Below are 22,105 nucleotides of genomic sequence, written 5' to 3'. Positions count from 1 at the left end.
TGGAAAATGTTATGAGTATGGAAGGTATGGTCATGTTCAAGCTGAATGCTCAGATTTTAAAAGAAAGGTCTCCAGAAGATTCAATAAAAATAAATCTTTCGGAATATGGAGTAATGAAGACAGTTTAGAACACGAAGAAATAGCAAACATGTGCTTCATGACCATTTTGGAAAACAACATGAACAGATACTTGGGCTGCTGGACCGATGAAGATGCATCAGATGATGAATGCAAAGAAGATACTAAAAATTATTTCATGGCACGAGGTGAAACAAGCGAGGTAAAATCTTATAACTGTGATAGATGTAATGAATTGCAGGATATTATTGACCTTACCCTAAAAGAGTCTCAAAAAAATGATGAATGAACTAAGGAGACTCCATAGGGAAAAGAAATACTGGGAACTTAAGCTTGAAGTGTGTGAAATCGAAAGAGATGTACTTCAAGATGAAGTTCAGGAATTGCAAATGCAACCTAATGGCATGCGCAAGTCCACCAGTCACAGTTCTGTCAAGTCTAACCAGGCGACTTACAAGTCAACTGGAAAATGACTGGTTAGAACTGAGTCCACAGGTACTAACACAAGTGGTAGATCAAAAACTGAACCAACTCCTATGTGTCATTACTCTAACAAAAATGGACATAAATATTTTTTTTGTCGATTTCGTAAATCTAATGTTACAAGATGGATTTGGAAACCCAAAAACAATCCTAATCTTAGTATAACTAACCAACAAGGACCCAATCAAGCTTGGGTACCTAAAAAAAGTGATAATTGTATTTTGTAGGAACACCACAGAAAGAGTCACAAAGGAAAATGGTACTTAGATAGTGTTCGTTCCAGTCACATGACAAGTGACAAAAACCTGTTCAAAGAAGTTACTAAGATAAATGGAGGAAGAGTCAAATTTGGTGATGATTCAAGAGGAAAGATAGTTGGCACCGACACAGTTCCATTTAATAACAACTGTGATATTACTGAAGTATATCTTGTAGATGGATTCAACTATAATCTCCTGAGTATAAGTCAGCTCTGTGATTCAGGGTAGGAAGTTAAATTCTAAAAAAAACATGATGCGCTATTGAAGACGAGTCAGGTAAAATAATACTCCCAAGAAAAAGGTATGGAAATATTTACATTCTTGATGACATTGAAAATCAAGATAGTTACATCTACTTAGCATCTCTATCTGATGATCCATGGTTGTAGCATAAGAAACTTGGTCGTGCAAACATGCATCTAATTGAGAAACGCTCCAAGCATGATTTAGTTATTGGTCTTCCTAAACTCAATTTTTCTAGAAATCATGTATGTGATGCATGTCAGATTGGTAAACAAACCAGAAACTCCTTCAAAAGCAAAGACATTGTGTCTACCACCAAGCCCTTACAATTTCTTCACATGGATTTATTTGGACCCAGTACTAGCATTGGAGGAAAATGATATGCTTTTGTTATTGTTGATGACTACTCACGTTTTACATGGATGATTTTCTTATCTCATAAAGATGAAGCTTTGAAATACTTTGAGATTTTCTATAAAAGAGTTGAAAGAGAAAAAGGGTACCTTATTACAACCATCCAAAGTGATCATGGAGGAGAATTTGAAAGCAGAGCATTTGAAGATTTCTGCGATGATCAAGGATATACTCACAACTTTTCAGCTCCAAGATCACCTCAACAGAATGGAGTGGTTGAGCGGAAAAATTGAACTCTACAAGATATGGCCAGAATAATGATATTGGAACATTCCCTGCCAAATCATTTTTGGGCAGAAGTAGTAAGCACAGCCTGCCACATTCTCAACAGATGTCTTATAAGACCTATCTTGAAGAAAACTCCATATGAATTATGGAAAGGTAAACTGTCCACTATATTCATCCTTTTGGCAGCAAGTGTTTCATCCACAACAATGGTAAGGACAATCTTGAAAAACTTGATCCAAGAAGTGATGAAGGTATTTTTATGGGTTATTCCATAAATAGTAGATCTTTTCGAGTTTATAATAAACGTACTTTATCTATAGAAGAATCAGTACATGTCATATTTGATGAAAATAACACTACGGCCGAGAAAGAAATTATTGTAGCTGATGAAGATATCAACCAAGAAACATCACAGATAAGAAAATCATAAAAGTCGACTAATAATACACGGTGTCACAGAGTCGACTAATGATCCTGTCAATAATCAACCATAATCATAGAAGGAGTCAACTACTCTTACGGTTGCAACTCATCCAAATGAGTGGAGAAGTGAACCGGAATATCCTCAGAGGTTTATCATAGGAGATCCAACTGAAGGAATGAAAATCAGGGGATCTCTCAAGAGAAAGGAAAATGTAGCACTCATCTCTCAGATCGAACCAAAGAAGGTTGAGAAAGCCTTAAAAGACTCCAGCTGGGTACAAGCAATGCAGGAGGAACTCAATCAATTTGATAAAAATCAAGTCTGGGAACTATTACCTAAGCCTGCAAATACTACTGTAGTTGGAACCAAATGGGTTTTCAGAAATAAGCTAAATGAAGATGGAAAGGTTGTGAGAAACAAAGCCAGATTAGTAGCCCAAGGCTACTCACAGCAGGAAGGAGTCGACTACGATGAAATATTTGCACCAGTATCTCGACTAGAGTCTATACAGATTCTTCTTTCATATGCATCCTCCAAACGATTTAGACTTTTCCAAATGGATGTCAAAAGTGCTTTTTAAATGGATTTATTGATTAGGAGGTGTATGTAAAACAACCTCCTGGTTTTGAAGACTCGAAATTTCCTTACCACGTGTATAAGTTGACTAAAGCTCTGTATGGACTCAAACAAGCTCCACGAGCCTGGTACGAAAGGCTTAGCTTATTTCTACTTGACCATAGCTTTACAAGAGGTAAAGTAGACACTACATTATTTATCAAAAGATCATCAGGAGGTAATATTATTATTCAAGTCTATGTTGATGATATTATATTTGGAAGTGCTAACCTTTTTTTGTGCAAGAAATTTGCTAGTCTGATGCAAAGTGAGTTTGAAATGAGCATGATAGGAGGGCTTACATTTTTCCTTGGACTTCAAATTTAACAATCTGAAGAAGGATCTTTTATGTGCCAGACGAAATATACAAAGAAATTAATTCAAAAGTTTGGCATGAGCAGTGCCAAAGCAATTGGTACACCAATGAGCCCATCAACAAGTCTCGACAAGGACGAAAAAGGAAATCCAGTTGATGAAACTAAATATCGTGGAGTGATTGGATCTTTGTTTTACTTGACTACCAGTCGACCAAATATTATGTTCAATGTGTTTAAATGTGCCAAGTTTCAGTCAGCTCCTAAGGAATCGCATCTGGCTACAGTAAAGAGAATAATTCATTATCTCATCGGAACTATATCATATGGACTATGGTACCCACGTTCTAACAATTTTAAGCTTGAAGGTTTTTCAGATACTGATCTTGCAGGTGATAAGTAAGACAGAAAGAGCATTAATTTTAATTCTTGCGTATCTAATGTTTTCAGTTTTATTTTCTCTGTAAGTACACATTAATTAAGTGCCTCCGATTTACCTCTCTTTTCCCATCAGTCGCAGCTTTCAAGAAAGGAAAATAATCATCATGACCCTTAACTGACACCCTTTCCTTTTGTGCACTCAACCGTCACAATACTTTTTTTTTAATCTCCGAACCATCCTCCCTTGTCTTAATTGTTCTTATCGCTCAGAAACCCTTCTTCAAAATTCTCCAATGGCTAAACACTCCAAGATTCCTTCTGAATCCATTAGAAAAAGTACTCGTTCTAAGAGAAAACCCTTTTATCAGCCTCCAGAACAAGTAGACCTAGGGTCTGACCACTCATAAGGGTTTGCCTCTTCTCAGGCAGAACCATCTGGCCACTCTCTACGAATAGGATAAAAAGCTCTTGGCAAAAGGCCCATGGAATACCCCCTTGAATCTTTTACCACCAAGAAATCCAAAGTAGACCTCTCGAGTTCTCTAGAGTCCGATCTCAATTTCTGGGATACCCCAAATAGGGATTTCTTTATTGCTCTCAAAGACAAGCCCATTTCTCACGACAGAGTAATCGATCTTGATGATATGGAGGCCCTCAATTGTAAGGTAAAATATTTGTTTGTTTTTCAAGGATGGTCTAAATTCCTCTATGTACCCCCTCCCAAAGTTTATGAACCGTTAGTGAGAATGTTCTATGGTAATATTCATTCTAGAAAACCTGATAAGTTAGAATTCTTAGTTCTAGGGAAACACACCGTCCTTGATTGTGCCATGTTTGACTCAATTTCTTAGTGTAAGTGCTCTGGCTTTCCCATGCTTTTCAAAAATACTCGGCCTGATGAATTTGAAATTTCTTTTGATCAAGCAAAATATTGTATTGCTGAGTGTCCATCTGAATCCCTTCCTAACCAGTTAGGTCCAGTGAATTTAGTTTTGAAACCCGAGTTCTGGCTAATATTGTTGCAACTACTCTTCTTTCTCGCACTGGCTCATTCTCCACCTTCTCTCAACGAGACACCTTTCTTGTCTACTGTCTTATGACCAAACCTAAGGTTAAACTGTCCTCATGGGTCATAAACTTCATGATTGAAAGTGCTGATGATCCCACCAGTCTGCCCTATGGTATGGTTATCACCCAAATCTTGGAAGCCCACAACATATCTATCTCAGAATACCCTTTTGTCTATGTTTCAAAGTCCTACAACTCTAGAGCCTTTTCCAATATGGGGTATGTGTGTACTAAGGGTTCCTGGGTGAAGAAACAGGAAGGTGAAGTCAAGAATGTTCAGCCTGATTCTAAGATCAAAGCCTCTATTTCCCATCATAGTATGGGTGATCCTGATCTTGTAGAGAAATTGACTGCTATTGACAACAAGTTGACCATCATCAAGGACCTTCTTGCTACAACTCATTCAATGGTTGGGGACATCCATGCCATCTCCAAAGAGACTGGGTCAGACGTTTCAAAGATAAGGGTCAAAATTCTCAAACTTGTAGAAAACGCAGTCAAAGCCTTCAAGGAAGTATATGACATGATTGATGGGGTGACAATTTTAGCTAATGCCAACTTTGAGTATCTAAAGGAGGTGATTTGAAACACTCTCACTTATTTCTTGCGTCGTTAGTTGCGGATGTTTCAGACAATTGTTTTTTCCATTTTGCTATTTTGGACTGGATAACCAATCGTTGGATACTTTCTTTACTTTTGCTAAACTATGCATGCCTATAATTTGCAAATATTTTCCTATGATGTACATGTTTCTACTTAATTTCAACTGTATATATATATATGCATATCCCCTCTTTGCTGATGTCAAAAAAAGGGGGAGAAAAGATAGTCAAACATTGTAGGACAAATAGTAGCACCTGTTGAGGGGAAGTCGACTGAAGCATATGCAGCACCTGTTGAGGGGGAGTCGACTACAGCTGAGCAAGCCAATAGGGAAGTAAACTGTTGTTTATATATATTATTTTTGTCATCATCAAAAGGGAAAGATTGTTAAATAAGAGTTTCAATGATGAAAAATAATATATCACATTTGGTGCAAGATCATAAGGAATAAAACAAACAAATCCTCCCTATCATTCAAGCATGGACTAGGGGAAACAATCCATCAACAGAAACAAAGGAAAGGAAAAGTATCAATGACTAGCTATGAAAAAGGAAAAAGCAGCGGAAATTCGAAAGAAGAATCAATCAATGATTTGATAGATAATTGACGGAAGCTAGTATAGGAAGGTCCAAAAATCAAAGAAAAATAAGAGTGCAAAGTTCTACACTGGAGATCGTCAAAGCCTGAAATCAGGGATCCATCATCAATCACTCAAGTAACGAAAGATCTGCCCAGCGGAAGAAAAGCCTGTCAAGGACACAACTCAAGGAAGATCAACGGGAACCTAACCTTATTCTTGGAAAGAATCAATTTGCGATTCGGTTCAAGGATCAATTCTCTTGGGTTTGAAATCTCTCAAGATTCACGTCAATCAAGAATCAAGAATCAAGAAGGCCTCACGAAGTATTTATACATATGTTCGAGGCTTGAAGCAGATATACTTTGAACGAACTATTATCATTCTTTTTATTCTACTCCAAACAAGCATTGTACTTCTTTTTAGATCTGCTGTGTAATTAGTGAGAGAAGAAAAAGAGATAAATACTGGTGAGGCATTGTATCAACAAGGGAAAAATGACATATAAACTAAGCTTTTGGTGTAAAGCTACATCAACCCACTTCTACTCGAGATACTTCAAATACTGAAAGAGATCACCCTTGCAACTCAAGGGGATTGGACGTAGGATTCACATTGAATCCAAACCAGTATAAAAATCTTGGTGTCTTTATTTTCTGTACTTTATTTCTGTATTATTATTATTTTTTTCTTATCTCTAGTCGACTAATTGGTAAACTAGTCAACTACTTAGAATACTGAAAATAAAAATTGTCAATTCACCCCCTCTTGTACTTTCAGGATTGTTATGATTATGGCACATAAGGCCATATTGAGCAGATTGCTTTGGTGTTGGCACAAGGTCTCTTCTGCACGGATGTTGTGGTGTTGATGATGTTATGGCACGAGGCCTTTGCCGTGCGGTTATGATGATATTGTTATTGTTATGGCATGAGGTCTTTATTGTGCATCGTGTTGATATGTATCTATCTCCATGGAGTTTCCCTCTCATGTTTCTATCTTGATAGCGGACACACAGATTGTGATAAATTGACTGATATTGAGTGATTCTATCTCACTATTGACTGTCTCTTTTTAAAATTATGATTCCGGAGAAGACATAGCTTCCTTAAAAGCTTGAGGCTCATTTTCCAACAAGAATACCAGAAAACCTTGTCCAAAGGAAGTAGTTGTCCTTTGATGTTTGCTATTTGAATTCTCCTCATTAGGAGTATTTTTTTCTTTGTTTCTACCCTAGGTATTTTATATCCTTCACTAGACGACTCATATTCTATTTTATAAGGTGTGTGTGTGCGTGTTTAAATTTTTTAGCATTGTCTGATTCTATCACCGAATTGATATGAATATTGAAATTTTATGATTTGTAAATCAGGAACTGATATGCTTTACTATTAGTGGCATATCCTAATTAAACACAATCAACAGTTTTCGGTAGTATCTTTACCCTTTTGGGTTAAATTACTTGTACCTTAGCCAACGACTCCCACACTTTGAAGTTATTCAAGTTGAGATTTCTTCCTTTAAATTCTTCATATGGAATTAATTCTATTTTACTATGAGGCGCTCGATTGGGTATTCGACTAGTCGTAAAAATAACTTTTCCCCACAACCAGAATTTATTAGCAATGATTCATCATCTCCTTTAATATTCAATTCTTTCGTTCCATAATTCCCTTAGATTGTGGCATATATGAGGCAGTTGTTTGATGAATAAGATCATATTTTAATTATATTTGTACAAGAGAAGATTCATATTCGCCACCCTTACCACTTCTTATCATTTTGATCTTCTTGTTAAGTAAGGTAACCTTTTCCTATATACATCTTATTTTTTCTTATTACAATCTTATCAGAAAAAAATACACATATAAACCAATTCTTAAAAAGAAGTGCAGTAATTGTTGCAAATTTCAGAAATATAATCTTCGGAGATATCTTTCCAAATTCTTCACTTTTGGTAGTTGTAGAGTTTCCTATGAATATAATTCTTCGGTTCTAGTGGAAGCATAAGAAGCAATCTATTGGCAAAGACATGGTGAATGTCTCTAGAACCAATCCACTATTCCTTGGGATATCTGTCACGCCCCAAAACCGAGGAGCGCGACTAGCGTTCAACTGAGTGAACCCGGCCGAGAAAGCCTATTAGATTTCCTTCTACCCAACTCATTCATGAATAAAGAGAATATATGTTTTCATTAATTACAAAATAAAGTGGTCATGCCTGAAATTACCAATTTCTTGCCATAAGTTTCATCATTTTTAAAGTCTCAAATGGACAAGTAATACAACCACAACATAGCATAGTTTAACTTTTCCAGCACCAATACACAAACCACACTATGTCTACGGAGGCTCTATAGATAAAGAAGAGTACAATGATACTGCCGGCAACAAGGCCCCGGCTATAGCTCAAACAGGATACACAAAGTACTAAAGATATATGACCCCGGGATGAAATGGGACTCACCGATTCTGCTAAGAAGATGATGATGTACCACTAACTGTGATCAACAATGTCTTCTATTTAACCACCTGCATCCATTTAAAGATGCAGCACTCCCGGCAAAAGGGACGTTAGTACCGTCGAATAGTACTAGTAAAGCTAAAATACCATCTCAATAGAATGGACAATAATACAAGGGGGAAACAGTCATGAGTTCAATAAGAGCTTCAAAACAATACTAAAACATCAATTAAGGATCACATAAGTTCTCAAGTCATTTTCCATCTTATTAGGTTGGGTAATCTTTAGTTCCATATGCCACAATCCACAATACCACCGTGTTCTTACACGGAGTTCGATCTCGACCCGATCGACTAGGTCATCTCATTTGAGACATCAACCATATCCACAATTTCAATTATCATTTCCAGCACAGTTACCACCATGTGTGCGGCATGGAGTCCGATCACGGCCCGATCGGCTAGGCCATCTCACTTGAGACATCAACTATAACCACAATTTCAATTATCTTACATCATAATTCTTTCATATTCTTTCGATTCATTGGCACTAGTAATCAAGATGACAAAATCATTCTTGGTTCTTGGCCGTATTTCATAATTCCAGTCCCCTTTTCCACATTCAAATATCATTATCGTAATCATTATCAACAACAATAAGGCTTCCCGTTCAAGACGTTAATTTCACATAACACAACAATTTGGGAATCTTAGGCACATAGAGGCTTTTCATACAATTTGGCATAACAACCTTTATTTCGATCTTGACATAAAGTCTTAACGTTTCTAACACATATTCCACATTTTGAACGTATCCTCAAATGGCAAGATGACATGATAAACATTTAGAATAAATATTGAACATATATCCTTTGACACAACCACATTAGGAATAGCCAATTCAATAATGATCAAGGTCTTAATTCAATTACATGAACACCGTGGAATTCGATTCTAAGAAGAAGGGGGTTTAGTCATACATACCTCAATCGAGCTTCCTTAAACTCTAAAATGTTTCAGAATTCTTAGCAACTTCAATCTATTGTAGAAATATAACAAATTGAACCAAAATTAGGAAGATGCTCATGGTTCTAGCTCATTTGAGTATTTTATCAAACACTAGGTGCGCATTAAGGTTCTAAGGTCCTTTTATGGAGGATTCCATCAACCCACAACCCAATCTTCACCATTTTTAGCTCAACAATCTTCCTAGACCATTTGATAACACATGCATGTAAAATAAACAACTCTCATGCCCAAATATTATCTTGCTAATTACCCATTTCTAGACAAAATTTGAAATTGAGGGTTAGGGGTGTAGAATCTTACCTCTAGGATGAAGACCTAGTGAGTTTCCATTCTTAATCTTCCAAAACTTGAGCAAGAATTGAAGAACAATTATTGAAGAACACCTTCTCACTCTAGGACACTCTCTCTCACTCTAAAAATATCAGATTTTTGGCCAAAATGACTTAACCCCTCTCTATACCCGGCCTTGGGTTATTTAATGAGTTCCTACATACGCGGCCGCGCATTGGCCGTGCACTGAGGCAGAAACTCTCAAAAATGCGCGGCCGCCCATCTGGGCGCGCATATGACACAGGTCCAGTAAAATATCTATAACTTTCTATATACATAGCCAAATGACAAACGGTTTAATGCGTTGGAAACTAGATTTAAAGGGATTTAATTTGATATGTAGATCACTACCTAAGTCATTATATTGTGGGAGTTCTATTCATTTGAAGTTGGGACTTGTACCAATTGAAACATCCTTTCCACTTAATGTGCCCAACTTGTTCCACATAAATTTTTGCCATTCCCAAAACACCTTAGTATGTTCAAACACACCCTAAACATCCATTATCAATTCAACATGATGTGGATCTATCCCATAGGTATCCTTTAATTCTCAAATACGTTATTCCCAAATACCGTTGGCGCACTATAAAATTTAAATCATTAGAATATTTTTGCGGGGCCTTACATTCTCCTCCCTTTAAGATCATTCGTCCTCAAATGAGGAGTAGAGTCAGACCCCAAAAACTTAACATAACTCGACTCTTTTTTCAAACATTTCAATCCCCGAAATTTGACTAACTCCAAAACTTTTCAGAAATTTTGGCAGAGTCTCCCTTGTAATTGGGCCTGACCACCTGCCAGAAAATCACCAAAACCAGTTCTAACAACATATACATGAACCAATGATGCAACATAACATTAAAACAATGCCAATCGTGGCCTCACGAGTAGTATACTACCAAAAAGGAACACCTTTAACATTAGCTATACGGTTGATACATAATTCATAGGGAACAATTTCATAGAATGATTACATAGCTATTCAAACAAATAAGGGTACTTTTTCATCATATCTTCCTCGGCCTCCCAAGTAGCCTGTTCAACCTGTTGGTTTCACCATAGCACTTTTACGGAGGCAATTTCCTTATGTCTCAACTTTTGAACTTGCTGATCAATAATAGAAACTGGAATCTCTTCATAAGTCAATCCTTCATTAACCTCAATAGTCTCAACCGGAACAATGACTGTCGTGTCTCCAACTACTTTCTTCAACATAGACACATGAAACACCGGGTAAACTAGTGACATTTCAAGCGGTAGCTCAAGCTTGTACGCCATCTCACCTATCCTCTGAATGATTCTATATGGTCCGACATACCTCAGACTCAATTTCCCTTTCTTACCAAATCGCATTACATCTTTCATGGGGGAAACTTTCAAGAATACCCAATCATTTTCTTTGAACCCCAAATCCCTACGGCGAACATCCGAATAGGACTTCTAACGACTCTGAGCAGTCTTCAACCGCTCCTTAATCATTTTAACTTTTTCCATATAGGAGGTCTGGCCCTATCAACTCTACTTCCCCAATTTCGAACCACCCAATGGGAGATCTACATCTCCTTCCATATAAATCCTCGAACGGCGCCATTTGAATGCTAGCATGATAACTATTATTGTAGGCAAATTCTACTAGTGGTAAATGATCACCCCAACTACCTTTGAAGTCTAGAACACAAGCATACAACATATCCTCAATCGTCTGGATAGTCCGCTCTGCCTACCCGTCAGTCTGCGGGTGAAAGGCTGTACTAAGATTCACCTGAGTGCCCAAGACTTGCTAAAATTTCTTCCAAAAATTAGCAGTGAATTGTGCCCCGTGATCAGAAATGATGGAAACTGGGGTGCCATACAATCTGACTATTTCTTTGATATACAACTGAGCATACTGCTCCGCTGTATCGGTAGACTTAACCGGCAAAAAGTGTGTTGACTTCGTGATTCTATCCACAATCACCCAAATCGAGTCAAACTTACGAGGAGTACGGGGTAATCCTACAACAAAGTCCATATTAATCATTTCCCACTTTCATATTGGAATTTCTATGTTATGTGCCAACCCACCGGGCCTTTGGTGTTCGGCCTTCACTTGCTGACAATTCAGACATCTTGACACAAAGTCCGCCACATTTCTCTTCATATTATTCCACCAATAGACTTTCTTAAAATCATGATACATTTTCGTAGAACCTGGGTGCGCGAAATACCTAGAAGTGTGAGCTTCAGTCATAATTCATTCTCGGAGACCATCCACATTTGGAACAGATAGTCGCCCTTGGTACCTTAGTGTACCATCAACCATGCCAAGAGAAAAGGCCATGGTCTTATATTTATGAATCCCCTCTTTCAATTGCACCAACAATGGATCGTTGTATTGCTTCTCTTTGACTTCCCCAACAAGCGTTGATTCAGCCCTATTTTGCACAATTACCCCTCCTTCACTAGAGTCCGCAAGACTAACTCCCAAACTAGCCAATCGGTGAACTTATTTTGACAATGGCCTTTTATATGCCTCCAAGTGAGCCAAACTACCCATGGATTTCTGGCTAAGAGCATTTGCCATAACATTGGCCTTTCCCGGATGATATAGAATATCAATGTCGTAGTCCTTGAGTAACTCAAGCCATCTTCTCTGCCTCAGATTCAATTCTTTCTACTAGAAAATATATTAAAGGCTTTTATGGTCCGTGAATATGTCCACATGGTCCCCCATATAAATAATGACGCCAAATTTTGAATGCAAACACCACCGCCGCAAGTTCTAAATCGTGTGTTGGATAGTTTTTTTCATGATATTTGAGTTGCCTAGAAGCATAAATGATCATCTTGCCACATTGCATTATTAGTGGAACATCTATATCAGATTTCTCCTTCATATGACCTTCTAGGAATTGAGTTCTACAAAAATTTCCTTGATACGGTTACAATCTTATTAGTACTTGCAACTTGTTTTTCCAAATTTCTCAACAAAAGACATTACTAGGTTAGTTTTCTTATGGGATCATCTGTTTCAAATGAATAACATCTACTAGCTTCCGCGCACACCCTGATAACATCAACCTGCATGGCATTGCCTTAATATGTGAAGTAACATCGTGCTCAGATCTTTCTTAGCCACCCTCTTTCCTTATTATAAGTCTTATAGGATTTTAAGAAACCACTCTACTTCCCTTGTGAACATTCTCACGATTCCTCTTTACTGCTAAACACTTCCCAAAACACATATCGGCATCCTTCATATATATTCAATAAAAAAAATCATTGGCTCGAACATGCCCTTTTTTGAAACTTGGGATCCTCCTAAATTTTTCAACAACGACTTCTTGTTTTCCTTATAAGTGTAGGACTTAGTCCACCTAATTCCATCCTCGATGAGTAACTCACCTTATTCCCAGTATTGTAGTCACCAATAGTGTTTCCTGGTATTGCAGCCTAAGAGCTATCATGTTAAACATGTTTGGTTCGTAACAAGTGTTCATCCTCTCTCAATCTGTTTCAAACATTTACCCTTTGGTCTATATAATATGTTGGTACTATATTTTCTTCGTGACTGGAGCATTCACTCTCATACTATTTTGCCCTTAATTCATAGTTGACAACCTTATTGTGCCACACACTTGTTTGCCTCCCATGAACTCGTAGTATCATTGTGCATGATTTGTTGAGTTTATCACACCACCACTTCATCACCAGTAGTCTCACTTTTCAATGTAATATGAAGACATTAACTCCCTCTAAATTATTTAGTTGATATTCAGTGTCACTCAAGTCAGCTACATTACAGTTGATCCTTTATATCTTCTATTAACACTTGTGCTCTAGGCGAGTCCACCATTCTGATACGAACTATTTTGAGATAACCATGGCCATCTAAATTTATAGACTTTTCTTCCAATTCTTCTCGTCTCATTCTTCCTAGTTAGTGAATATCCATGTGTTCTTCCATACGTTACGTGGTTTATTCCCTTAGTTGGGAATTCATCCTTCTCGCCTCTCGATACTTGTTGGGCGCCCATATGATACAAGTCCAGTAAAATGGCCATAACTTTCTGTATACATATCCAAATGACAAATGGTTTAATGCGTTGGAAACTAGATTCAAAGGGATTTAATTTGATAGGTTGATCACCACCTAAGTCATTATATTGAAGGATTTCTATTCATTTAAAGTTGGGTCTTATGACAATTGAAACATCCTTTCCACTTAATGTGCCCAACTTATTCCACACAAGTTCTTGCCATTCCCAAAATACCTTAGTATGTTCAAACACACCCTAAACATCCATTATCAATTCAACATAATGTGGCTCTATCCCATAGGTCTCATTTAATACTCAAATACGTTATTCCCAAATACCGTTGGCGCACTTTAAAATTTTAAATCATTAAAATTTTTTTACGGTGCCTGACATTATCCCACTACGCTGGATTCAGATAGCATAGCACAATATTCAATGTCATCAACTCTTTGTGAGATCTTTATAATATCTTCAACTATGTTTGCTTGACCTCTTTTTTGTCAATCTTTGTGGTACGACAGTCTATTGCACACTTGTGTCCTTCCTTTTCGCAGTTGTGGCAATTGTGTCCTTAAACTTCTTCTTGTTTGAGTAATTCTTTGGTCCAGGAGACCTCTTTATATTATTTTGATTTGGTGGAGTAGTCTCAATAATGTTTGCTCCCAGTACTTTTGAGTTTCCATTAGCCTTCCTATCAGCAGATTTGCTGTCCTCTTTGATCGCCAAACGAATAATGAGATCTTCAAGCGACATCTCTTTGCGCTTGTATTTCAAGTAATTCTTAAAGTCCCCTCATGAAGAAGGCGACTTCTCAATCAGTGCCACAACTTGAAATGCATCATTGATGATCAAATATTTAGCAAGGATAACATGAATGATAACTTGTAATTCTTGAAATTTGGTAACAATAGGCTTGCTATCAATTATTTTGTAGTCTAGAAATTTGACAGCCACAAATTTCTTTAACCTGATGTCTTAAATTTTGTACTTCTTTTTAAGCATAGTCCGTAATTCTTTCAAAGTACTTATATTATTGTAGACACTATACAAGTCATCCTCCAACCAACTAAGGATAAAATATTTGCACAAAAAATCAGAGTACTTCCAAGTCTCAGTCACAATGAACCGTTTTGTCGAGAGTTCCTTCAGGTAGGACTAGAACGTCCTCCTTAATAAACTTTTGGTCAGATAAATGAATATCTTTTGCTTTCATCTATTGAAATTAGTGCCGAAAACCTTTTGGGCCTTTTCTGCCGGTGTCGGTACAGAGCTGTTTGAAGAGGCAACCTGCCTTGTATAGCCAACTATTGAAACTATTATTTCTGTCATATCTATTAAAAATAACACAATCAAATTTAGTAAAACGATAAAAAAATTTAATCTTTAAACCGAGTAGTAAATCAAATAGTAACTCATGAAGATTTTAGTCTCTAAATGGGAGTAAAATTCACAAGAATTTTAGTCTCCAAAATAGGAGTAGAAAATCACAAGGATTTTAGTCTCCAAAATAAAAGTAGAAAATCACAAAGGCTTTAGTCTCCACAAATAGGAACTAAGATGATTACATGAAATAATAAAGTATTATATTCCTTAAGCTTGTTATCATTTATATTCGAAACATAAACCATAATAACAAAAGTAAACTAGGAAAACATAAACTTTAAAGAATGTTAGTTAAACAAAAATAAATTTTCGAGACACAGATTATACTATACCCTCTTAAGAAATTTAATCTCCTTATTATTGCCCAAAGTTTGAATTAACTTCTCCCAGAATAAAAAAAATATACTAATTTATAATAGCGATATTTTAAATTAAAAAATTCGACAAACTCAAAGTAATAAAGCAAATCACACTTAACACTTACATTTATTCGATAAGAATGGAGAGAAGCGGGGAAGAAGAATTCGTTTTTTAGTGTAAAAATTCTGAGGCAAGGCCTCTGTATTAATAATCAAGCCTGGGTGAAAAGAAAGGTGCAAACGTGCCTTTTCCGGAAAGCCTTTTGGGAACAAACAAGCAGGTGCCTATTTATCAAAAACGATTATATCTACTTTAATTAAAAGAAGACACAAAAATTAAGAAAAAGAAAAAAGAACTTCGGTCAAAAAGTCCCTTCATTTTTCATTCACAGTCTAACCCAAGTATCATGAGATAAACCCTATTCACACCAAAAAACCAATATTTTTGACTCGTAACAACGTAAGAAAACTGATAAGATGTATACTTCATGGGATTGAGATTTGGAACGAAATTCTCATTTCAGTTCTTGTTCTTCCAACTGATAAGCGTCTTGGAATTTCTTTGTTTGTTATAATGTTCAAACTCTTATCGGTCTTTTTTTCGCATAATTTTTTTTTCTTGTGATGATTATTCCATATTTTATTTGACAAATATGTCGATGCGAAAACACTTCCATTCTTTTTCTAGATTGCATGAAATTCCATCTACTATAATCATTCTATTAAAATGTCTTCCTCAAACTTACCACTGCCTAAATTTACTTTTTTAATTAAAGGAACGTAAAAGAGAAATTTTAAGTCATGGCAGGATTATTTAATTCTTTAGAGATTGACCATCACAATTACTCTTCCATTTTAATTTATGTGAACTTTTTCGCTATTCGAAAGTCATAATTAATCTTTGACGTTAAATTGAATTAGATTAACTCAATATTTAAAAAAAATAAATTAAATATTCAAATATTATACAAAAAGTACTATAAGTCGTAATTCTTCTTACGTCAATACGATAAAAATATACATTTAAAAATATTGATCAAAATTTATATAATTTGAGTCTCGAAAAACAATAAAATTCAATGGAGGGAGTACTAACGACCCCTCCAAGGCGCCCACTGTGACTCCAAACCTTTTACTAACATATATATATATATATATATATATTGATAGGGGTCATACTTCTATGTGAAAAAGACAGTGACTTTCTGGCTTGTCTGTCTATAATAGAAGAAATAACTCGTCGTATTTCATAATGACCTTCAAATGCAGATAGCAGCAATTTCTGACCTGATGTGCAGTCAAAACTCATGAAAATACTAACCATGTTGACACGTTACAAATTATATCGTCAGCTCAATTTCCGAGTTGCTTCTTTCGTCAATGTCAATAATTAATTCTTGTTATCAGATTATGGATTCAAGAAAGACGACGAATAAGCTATATTTACTTGTCGAAACTAATAGAGGTAGTAAAGGAATTATAAAAATCCATTTCATAGAATTTGGTCCATCAAACTATATAGAGAATCAGATTCTCTATTTGTTTCTACAGATTACGCACACACAACAATAAGTAAATGACACTAAGAGTTTTTACATAGAAAATTCTCAGCTCACGGGATTAAAAACCACGACATACCCTTGTAGGATTTCAACTTCACTACTCAGCAAATTTTAGATTACAACCTATTATAACCTAGAAATTAACCTCTTAATTCCTCACTAACTTGTAACAATTTATTACAAGCCATTTTATAATAATTCTATTACAAAGACTTACAACTCGACTAACTCTAGCCAAGATACAAATACAAGAGTTTATGATTTACAAAGGTTTTCTACACAATGCTTCTAACTAAGCTAAGTAGGAATTACAAGTAAAGAACTTTAATAAAGGTGCAACACAACTAGGGACATGTAATGACTCAATACATGAAACTGGTCCTTCGTTATGATGTTCTTTGTTCTTGATACCTTGAAGGTCACTTGCAGGTTGGCAATACACTTAGAGAAAGCTTGATGAATTCTAGAGTGTGCAAGTGTTGTTTTGACTTTCCTTCATGTTAATATTGCATAAGTGACATCACTTGAATGATGTAAACATGTTTGGTACAAGGGCATTCCCCATAAAGTGACTGCTTCACTGTTTGCAGTGTTCCATGTGTGCAGAGGAACAGTTGCAGTCACTTTACAGCTGTGGGGAGTTGACTGGTACAGTCAGCAAGGGGACTGATATCGATCTGTTCCTTCTGTTGTTTCTTGGACTCTGAAAGTCGGAGTATGCTCCAAACTTGAGACTTGTTGGTCTTTGAGCACTCAGAGAATGTGAAACAAGTTCCCATCTAGTTCTTAACATTAAGTTTGTCAGCTTGTCAAAACATAGCAGGACACATAACTTATCACCAATCGAATCTAGAAACAAATCTAACTGAACCATATTTTAGATTTTTCAATGAAAACGAATATTTAAGCAGAAACGGAAAGCAAAAAAAATTTCCCTTTGAATTAGATGTTCTGCACTCAAAATAAGAAAGAAGATGGTACACTTGTAATGTATTATTTAAGTGTTTATTGCTTGCCAAAAATCTTACATGCTATTATTAATATAATTATTTTGACAAGAGTGAGTTGCTCTAGTGGTGGGCATCCTCCACTTCCAACCAAGAGGTTGTGAGTTCGAGTCACCCCAAGAGCAAGGTGGGGAGTTCTTGGAGGGAGGGAGTGGAGGGTCTATCGGAAACAACCTCTCTACCCCAGAGTAGGGATAAAGTCTGCGTATAAACTACCCTCCCCAGACCTTACTACCCAAACCCTACTAGTGACATTATATTGTGTTGTTGTTGTTGTTTTTGTTTAGTATGAAAAATCATGATTCAATCTACTCTTAAGACAATAAGATAAAGTACACACACAAGAGGGAGCCTGGAGGTACTGATCAATTGGCTATAAAAAAGAGTTCGTAAAGCACTACCAAAATTTAAGAAAATAATAAACGTCTTATAAGAGAAAGAGAATACACAATAAGAAATTTAATTTGTGAGATTTTTTTGTTGATTTGTGACGGTTTTTGATCTCCACAAAAAAATTATGACAGTTTCTGCAAGTGTTATAGTTATCTTTGAATAAATTTTAAATTAGTGGGGGAAGGTGGGTGTTTAAAGATAACTAGGGAAAGTTTAAAACCCCCCAATTTCATTCTCAATGTATCAATAAAATTATGGGGATTGGCATAAACACCACAAGACAAATATATAGTGGGGATTTTTTTATTACCCCCACAAATAAACCATCATATTTTAGCAAATCTTTTTTGTAGCGAGAGGTAATTCCTCGAAAGTTCCTAACTAAGGGTCTTTGATTTACAAGTCCATCCACTCTATTCAATAACCCGTTTCTAACTTAATTTATGTGATACTTTTTTAGTCAATTTAAAAGAGAAATGACATCTTTCTATTATTAGCAAAAATTTAATTTTCAACTTTGTGTTTTATGCTAAACAACCACACTAATATGGCCACGGGTTAAGTTACATCAACGACCTCCTAATTATTTAGCCCTACAATTTTTCCTCCAAAACAGAATATTAAATATCGAAAGCTTCTTCCTATTCCCAAGCATTGAGCAACGTGAAATCATCCATATTCACATACGGAGGAAGCTGAAAAGTCTTTACATCATATTGTATTTTCATTGTATTTTATGTGTATAGTAAATTATTGTATTTAAAAAAAATACGGTATACGATTCAGTTGGACCAAGAAATTTGAATTCACCAGATTTAGTAGTATCAATACTTCCTCCTTATCAAACCAAGTCAAAGTGGACACTTCCTCCTTATCTAAAAATGAATTCAAAACAAGAAAATTTGGCGGTGCAAGAAAATATGAATCCAAATAAACATAACACAAATACAATAACCATTAATATGAACCAAGATAATAGGTTTGATCGAGTTAGGGACGAATTATACACATCTTTAGGGATGACATCGGACGACAGTTTGTTGAATGAATACGAATGGGTCGATGTTGATTCTCACGACAGTTTCAACAATGCTGTGCACTTAGATGATGATGATGATGAAGTCCCCGATGGAGAATATTATGGAGAAACTGACGATGATGAGGAGCAGTTTTTAGGAAATGAGTTAGAGTTATATGATGTTGATCAGGAAATGGAGAATGATTTCACCGACAATGATGTGGTTGTAGGTCCAATCTCCGAAATACGATATAGAGATAAAGATTCTTTGTTTGCATTCTACAAAGAACATGCACGATTGAAAGGATTCTCCGTCGTTAAAAGAAATTCCAACAAGAAGGGTGGTGATACTACCAGGTACATAACTTACTGTTGTGATATGGCTAGGATTCGCAAAACTAAGTTTACCACCAAGGGTAACAATTGTAAAGCTAGGCGCACTGCTATTTTGGATGATTCTGATTGTTGGCGTGTCTCTAAGGTCGTTCACGATCACAATCATGATTTTCTCCCTTCCATATCGCGCCTGATGGCTGAACATAGGTCCCTTTGTGATTCTTTGAAGAGAGATCTTGTAGCTCACGATCGATCTGGCATTAGACTCTCCAAGAATATTAGACTTGTTAAGGTTCAACGTGGTGGACCGCAAAATTTGGGTTGCACTTCAAAAGATTGTAGAAATTTTATTTTAAAGAGTAGGAGTTTTGAAATGCAAGAAGGGGACACACAGTTATTGCTTAACTTTTTTCGTGAAATGTAGGTAAAGGATAAGGAGTTTTTCTATTCAATAGACGTTGATAATATTGGTAGGCTGCGAAATGTGGTATGGGTGCATTCACACCGGAAGGCGGCATATGAGCAATTCCATGATGCGATATGCTTTGATACGACGTACATTGTGAATCGATATAATATGCCATGTGCTACATTTATTGGCATCAATCACCATAGACAGTCCATCTTACTGGGATGTGCTCTCATGTATCATAAAGATATCGATAGTTACAAATTGGTTTTTAGAACTTGGCTTGAGGCCATGGGAATTGTTCATCCAAATGCTAGCTTAACTGACCAGTGTCCGAGCATTAAGCCAACCATTGCTGAAGTGATGTCACATACAATACATAGGTATTGTATTTGGCATATATTTGCAAAGTTGCCTCTTTACTTAAGTGGTGTCCGTCCTTCTAATTGCACGTGGAGAATTTAAATCCATGGTCCTTGATAGCATTACTTTTGAAGTTTTTGAGAGAAAATGGACAACATATATTGCAAAGTATAATTTACATATAAGGAATTGGTTCAACAAGCTTTATTCTGAGAAGGAAAAATGAGTTTCTGTGTACCTTGATGTGTATTTTTAGGCTGGTATACTATTGACGCAAAGAAGTGAGGGGATGCATGAGTTCTTTGATGGATATATTACTAGTCAAAGCACTCTTAGAATGTTTATTCACCAGTATGAGTTAGCTATAAGAGCTAAGCATGATAAAGAGTTGGAAGCAAAATACAGGTCAAAGGGCATTCAAATTGTGTCTGAGTCATTGTTCAAGTGGGAGGAGCAAGTAATTCAATGTTATATGCGTACAATGTATGAACTTTTCAAGACACAACTAAGGAAATTGTATCATTGGGAAGTCAACAGCCCCGACGATCATCAAGCTATCCCTGGTGTTGAGAAATTCATCGTGACTCAAGATCTTGTCGCACAAGAAGATTGATAAAATTGATGAAAGGTATATACTGACAAGGCGGAGAAGCGATGTTATTCGGCCACACTTGAATCAGTTTCATCAAGTTGGTTACCCAAACATGACTCATGAGTACAAGATTTATAGGAGCATGTTGAAGTATTTTGACATGGCTTGTGATATAGCATCGGGCACCAGCGTGAAGGTTCAATATGTTAAGCATAATTTGAAGATGATGGTGCATGATCTTCAAAACTGGGATGATGAAATGACCGTGCCAAACCCCGACCAGGATGACTTAGATGAAACTAAAGGCAGAACTCTATGAGATCCCAGTATACTCATTCACGTGGCAGGCCGTGTTTGAATCGATATAGAGAAAGAATGGAATACTACTTTACAAGTTCACATCCGCGTGGTGTATTTGGAGCTAGTAATGGCGGAAGAACTGATGTTAGAGTGAGTTGCAGGGGTGGTGGCAGGATTAGTGGTAGTGGTAGTGGCAATCGTGGTGGTAGGGGTGGCGGTAGAAGTGGTGGACACAATGGTAGGGGTAATGGGCAAGGCAGAGGTACAAACATTGAGCATGATGGTTCCCTAGGTGGTAATGAGGTATAATTTTGCAATGACATTTGATTTATTACTCAAACATATCATTTTTTCTTATAGTGTTTGTTTGATTTTGATTGAAGCATATTAACGCTACGCAATCGTAATCAAGCTTGTTTGATCTCAATGCCGAACCAGACTTGGAACTATAATAGTTGATAAAGAATATTGTTGAAACTTGGAGTTCTCAATAAGCCTAATTGCATTGTTGTTTTATTTGGTCCATCACTTTTTATTTTTGAAAAAAAATTACTTGTTTTGCATAAACTTTATTGTTTAATGATTTATGAAGCTTATGCATTACTTAGTTTGTTTTAACAGTTCAATCAAAATTAATTCCCCAACATTTATGCCTTATGGATGGCATATTAGCTACTGCATAATTGTTTCTATCTCTCCACATGGATTTAGATTAGTTACGTTGTACTCTAACTTCAATACTTGAAATAAAATTGTTCTAACTTAGAGAGTGCATAAAGCAGTTGCTCGATGCCAAATATTATGTCGTGTTGAACTCCAAAATGATGCACGATCTTAATGTAGCGATGAT

At 36.3% G+C, this 22,105-nt stretch overlaps 1 protein-coding gene across 1 annotated transcript; it reads left to right on the top strand.

Moving 5' to 3' along the window:
* Positions 1-19,256: 19,256 nt before the first annotated feature.
* On the top strand, positions 19,257-20,976 carry LOC138899829 (protein FAR-RED IMPAIRED RESPONSE 1-like). Its single transcript, XM_070186526.1, has 3 exons — positions 19,257-19,883; positions 20,016-20,360; positions 20,620-20,976. The coding sequence occupies exons 1-3, from the start codon at positions 19,257-19,259 to the stop codon at positions 20,974-20,976; spliced, it is 1,329 nt and encodes a 442-aa protein (XP_070042627.1).
* The last annotated feature ends 1,129 nt before the right edge of the window (positions 20,977-22,105 follow it).

The sequence above is a fragment of the Nicotiana tomentosiformis genome, chromosome 10 (assembly GCF_000390325.3).
Source record: "Nicotiana tomentosiformis chromosome 10, ASM39032v3, whole genome shotgun sequence".
Taxonomy (NCBI): domain Eukaryota; kingdom Viridiplantae; phylum Streptophyta; class Magnoliopsida; order Solanales; family Solanaceae; genus Nicotiana; species Nicotiana tomentosiformis.
The sequence above is the reverse complement of the archived record's forward strand: the minus strand, read 5'-3'. Positions and strand labels throughout refer to the sequence as shown.

Excerpts from the sequence above, each read along its gene's own strand:
- LOC138899829 (XM_070186526.1), top strand. The coding sequence starts at position 19,257 with ATGACATCGGACGACAGTTTGTTGAATGAATACGAATGGGTCGATGTT. Across the intron at positions 19,884-20,015 it reads AGAATATTAGACTTGTTAAG|GTAAAGGATAAGGAGTTTTT; the intron begins GTTCAACGTGGT and ends CGTGAAATGTAG. Across the intron at positions 20,361-20,619 it reads TTAAGCCAACCATTGCTGAA|GCTGGTATACTATTGACGCA; the intron begins GTGATGTCACAT and ends GTGTATTTTTAG.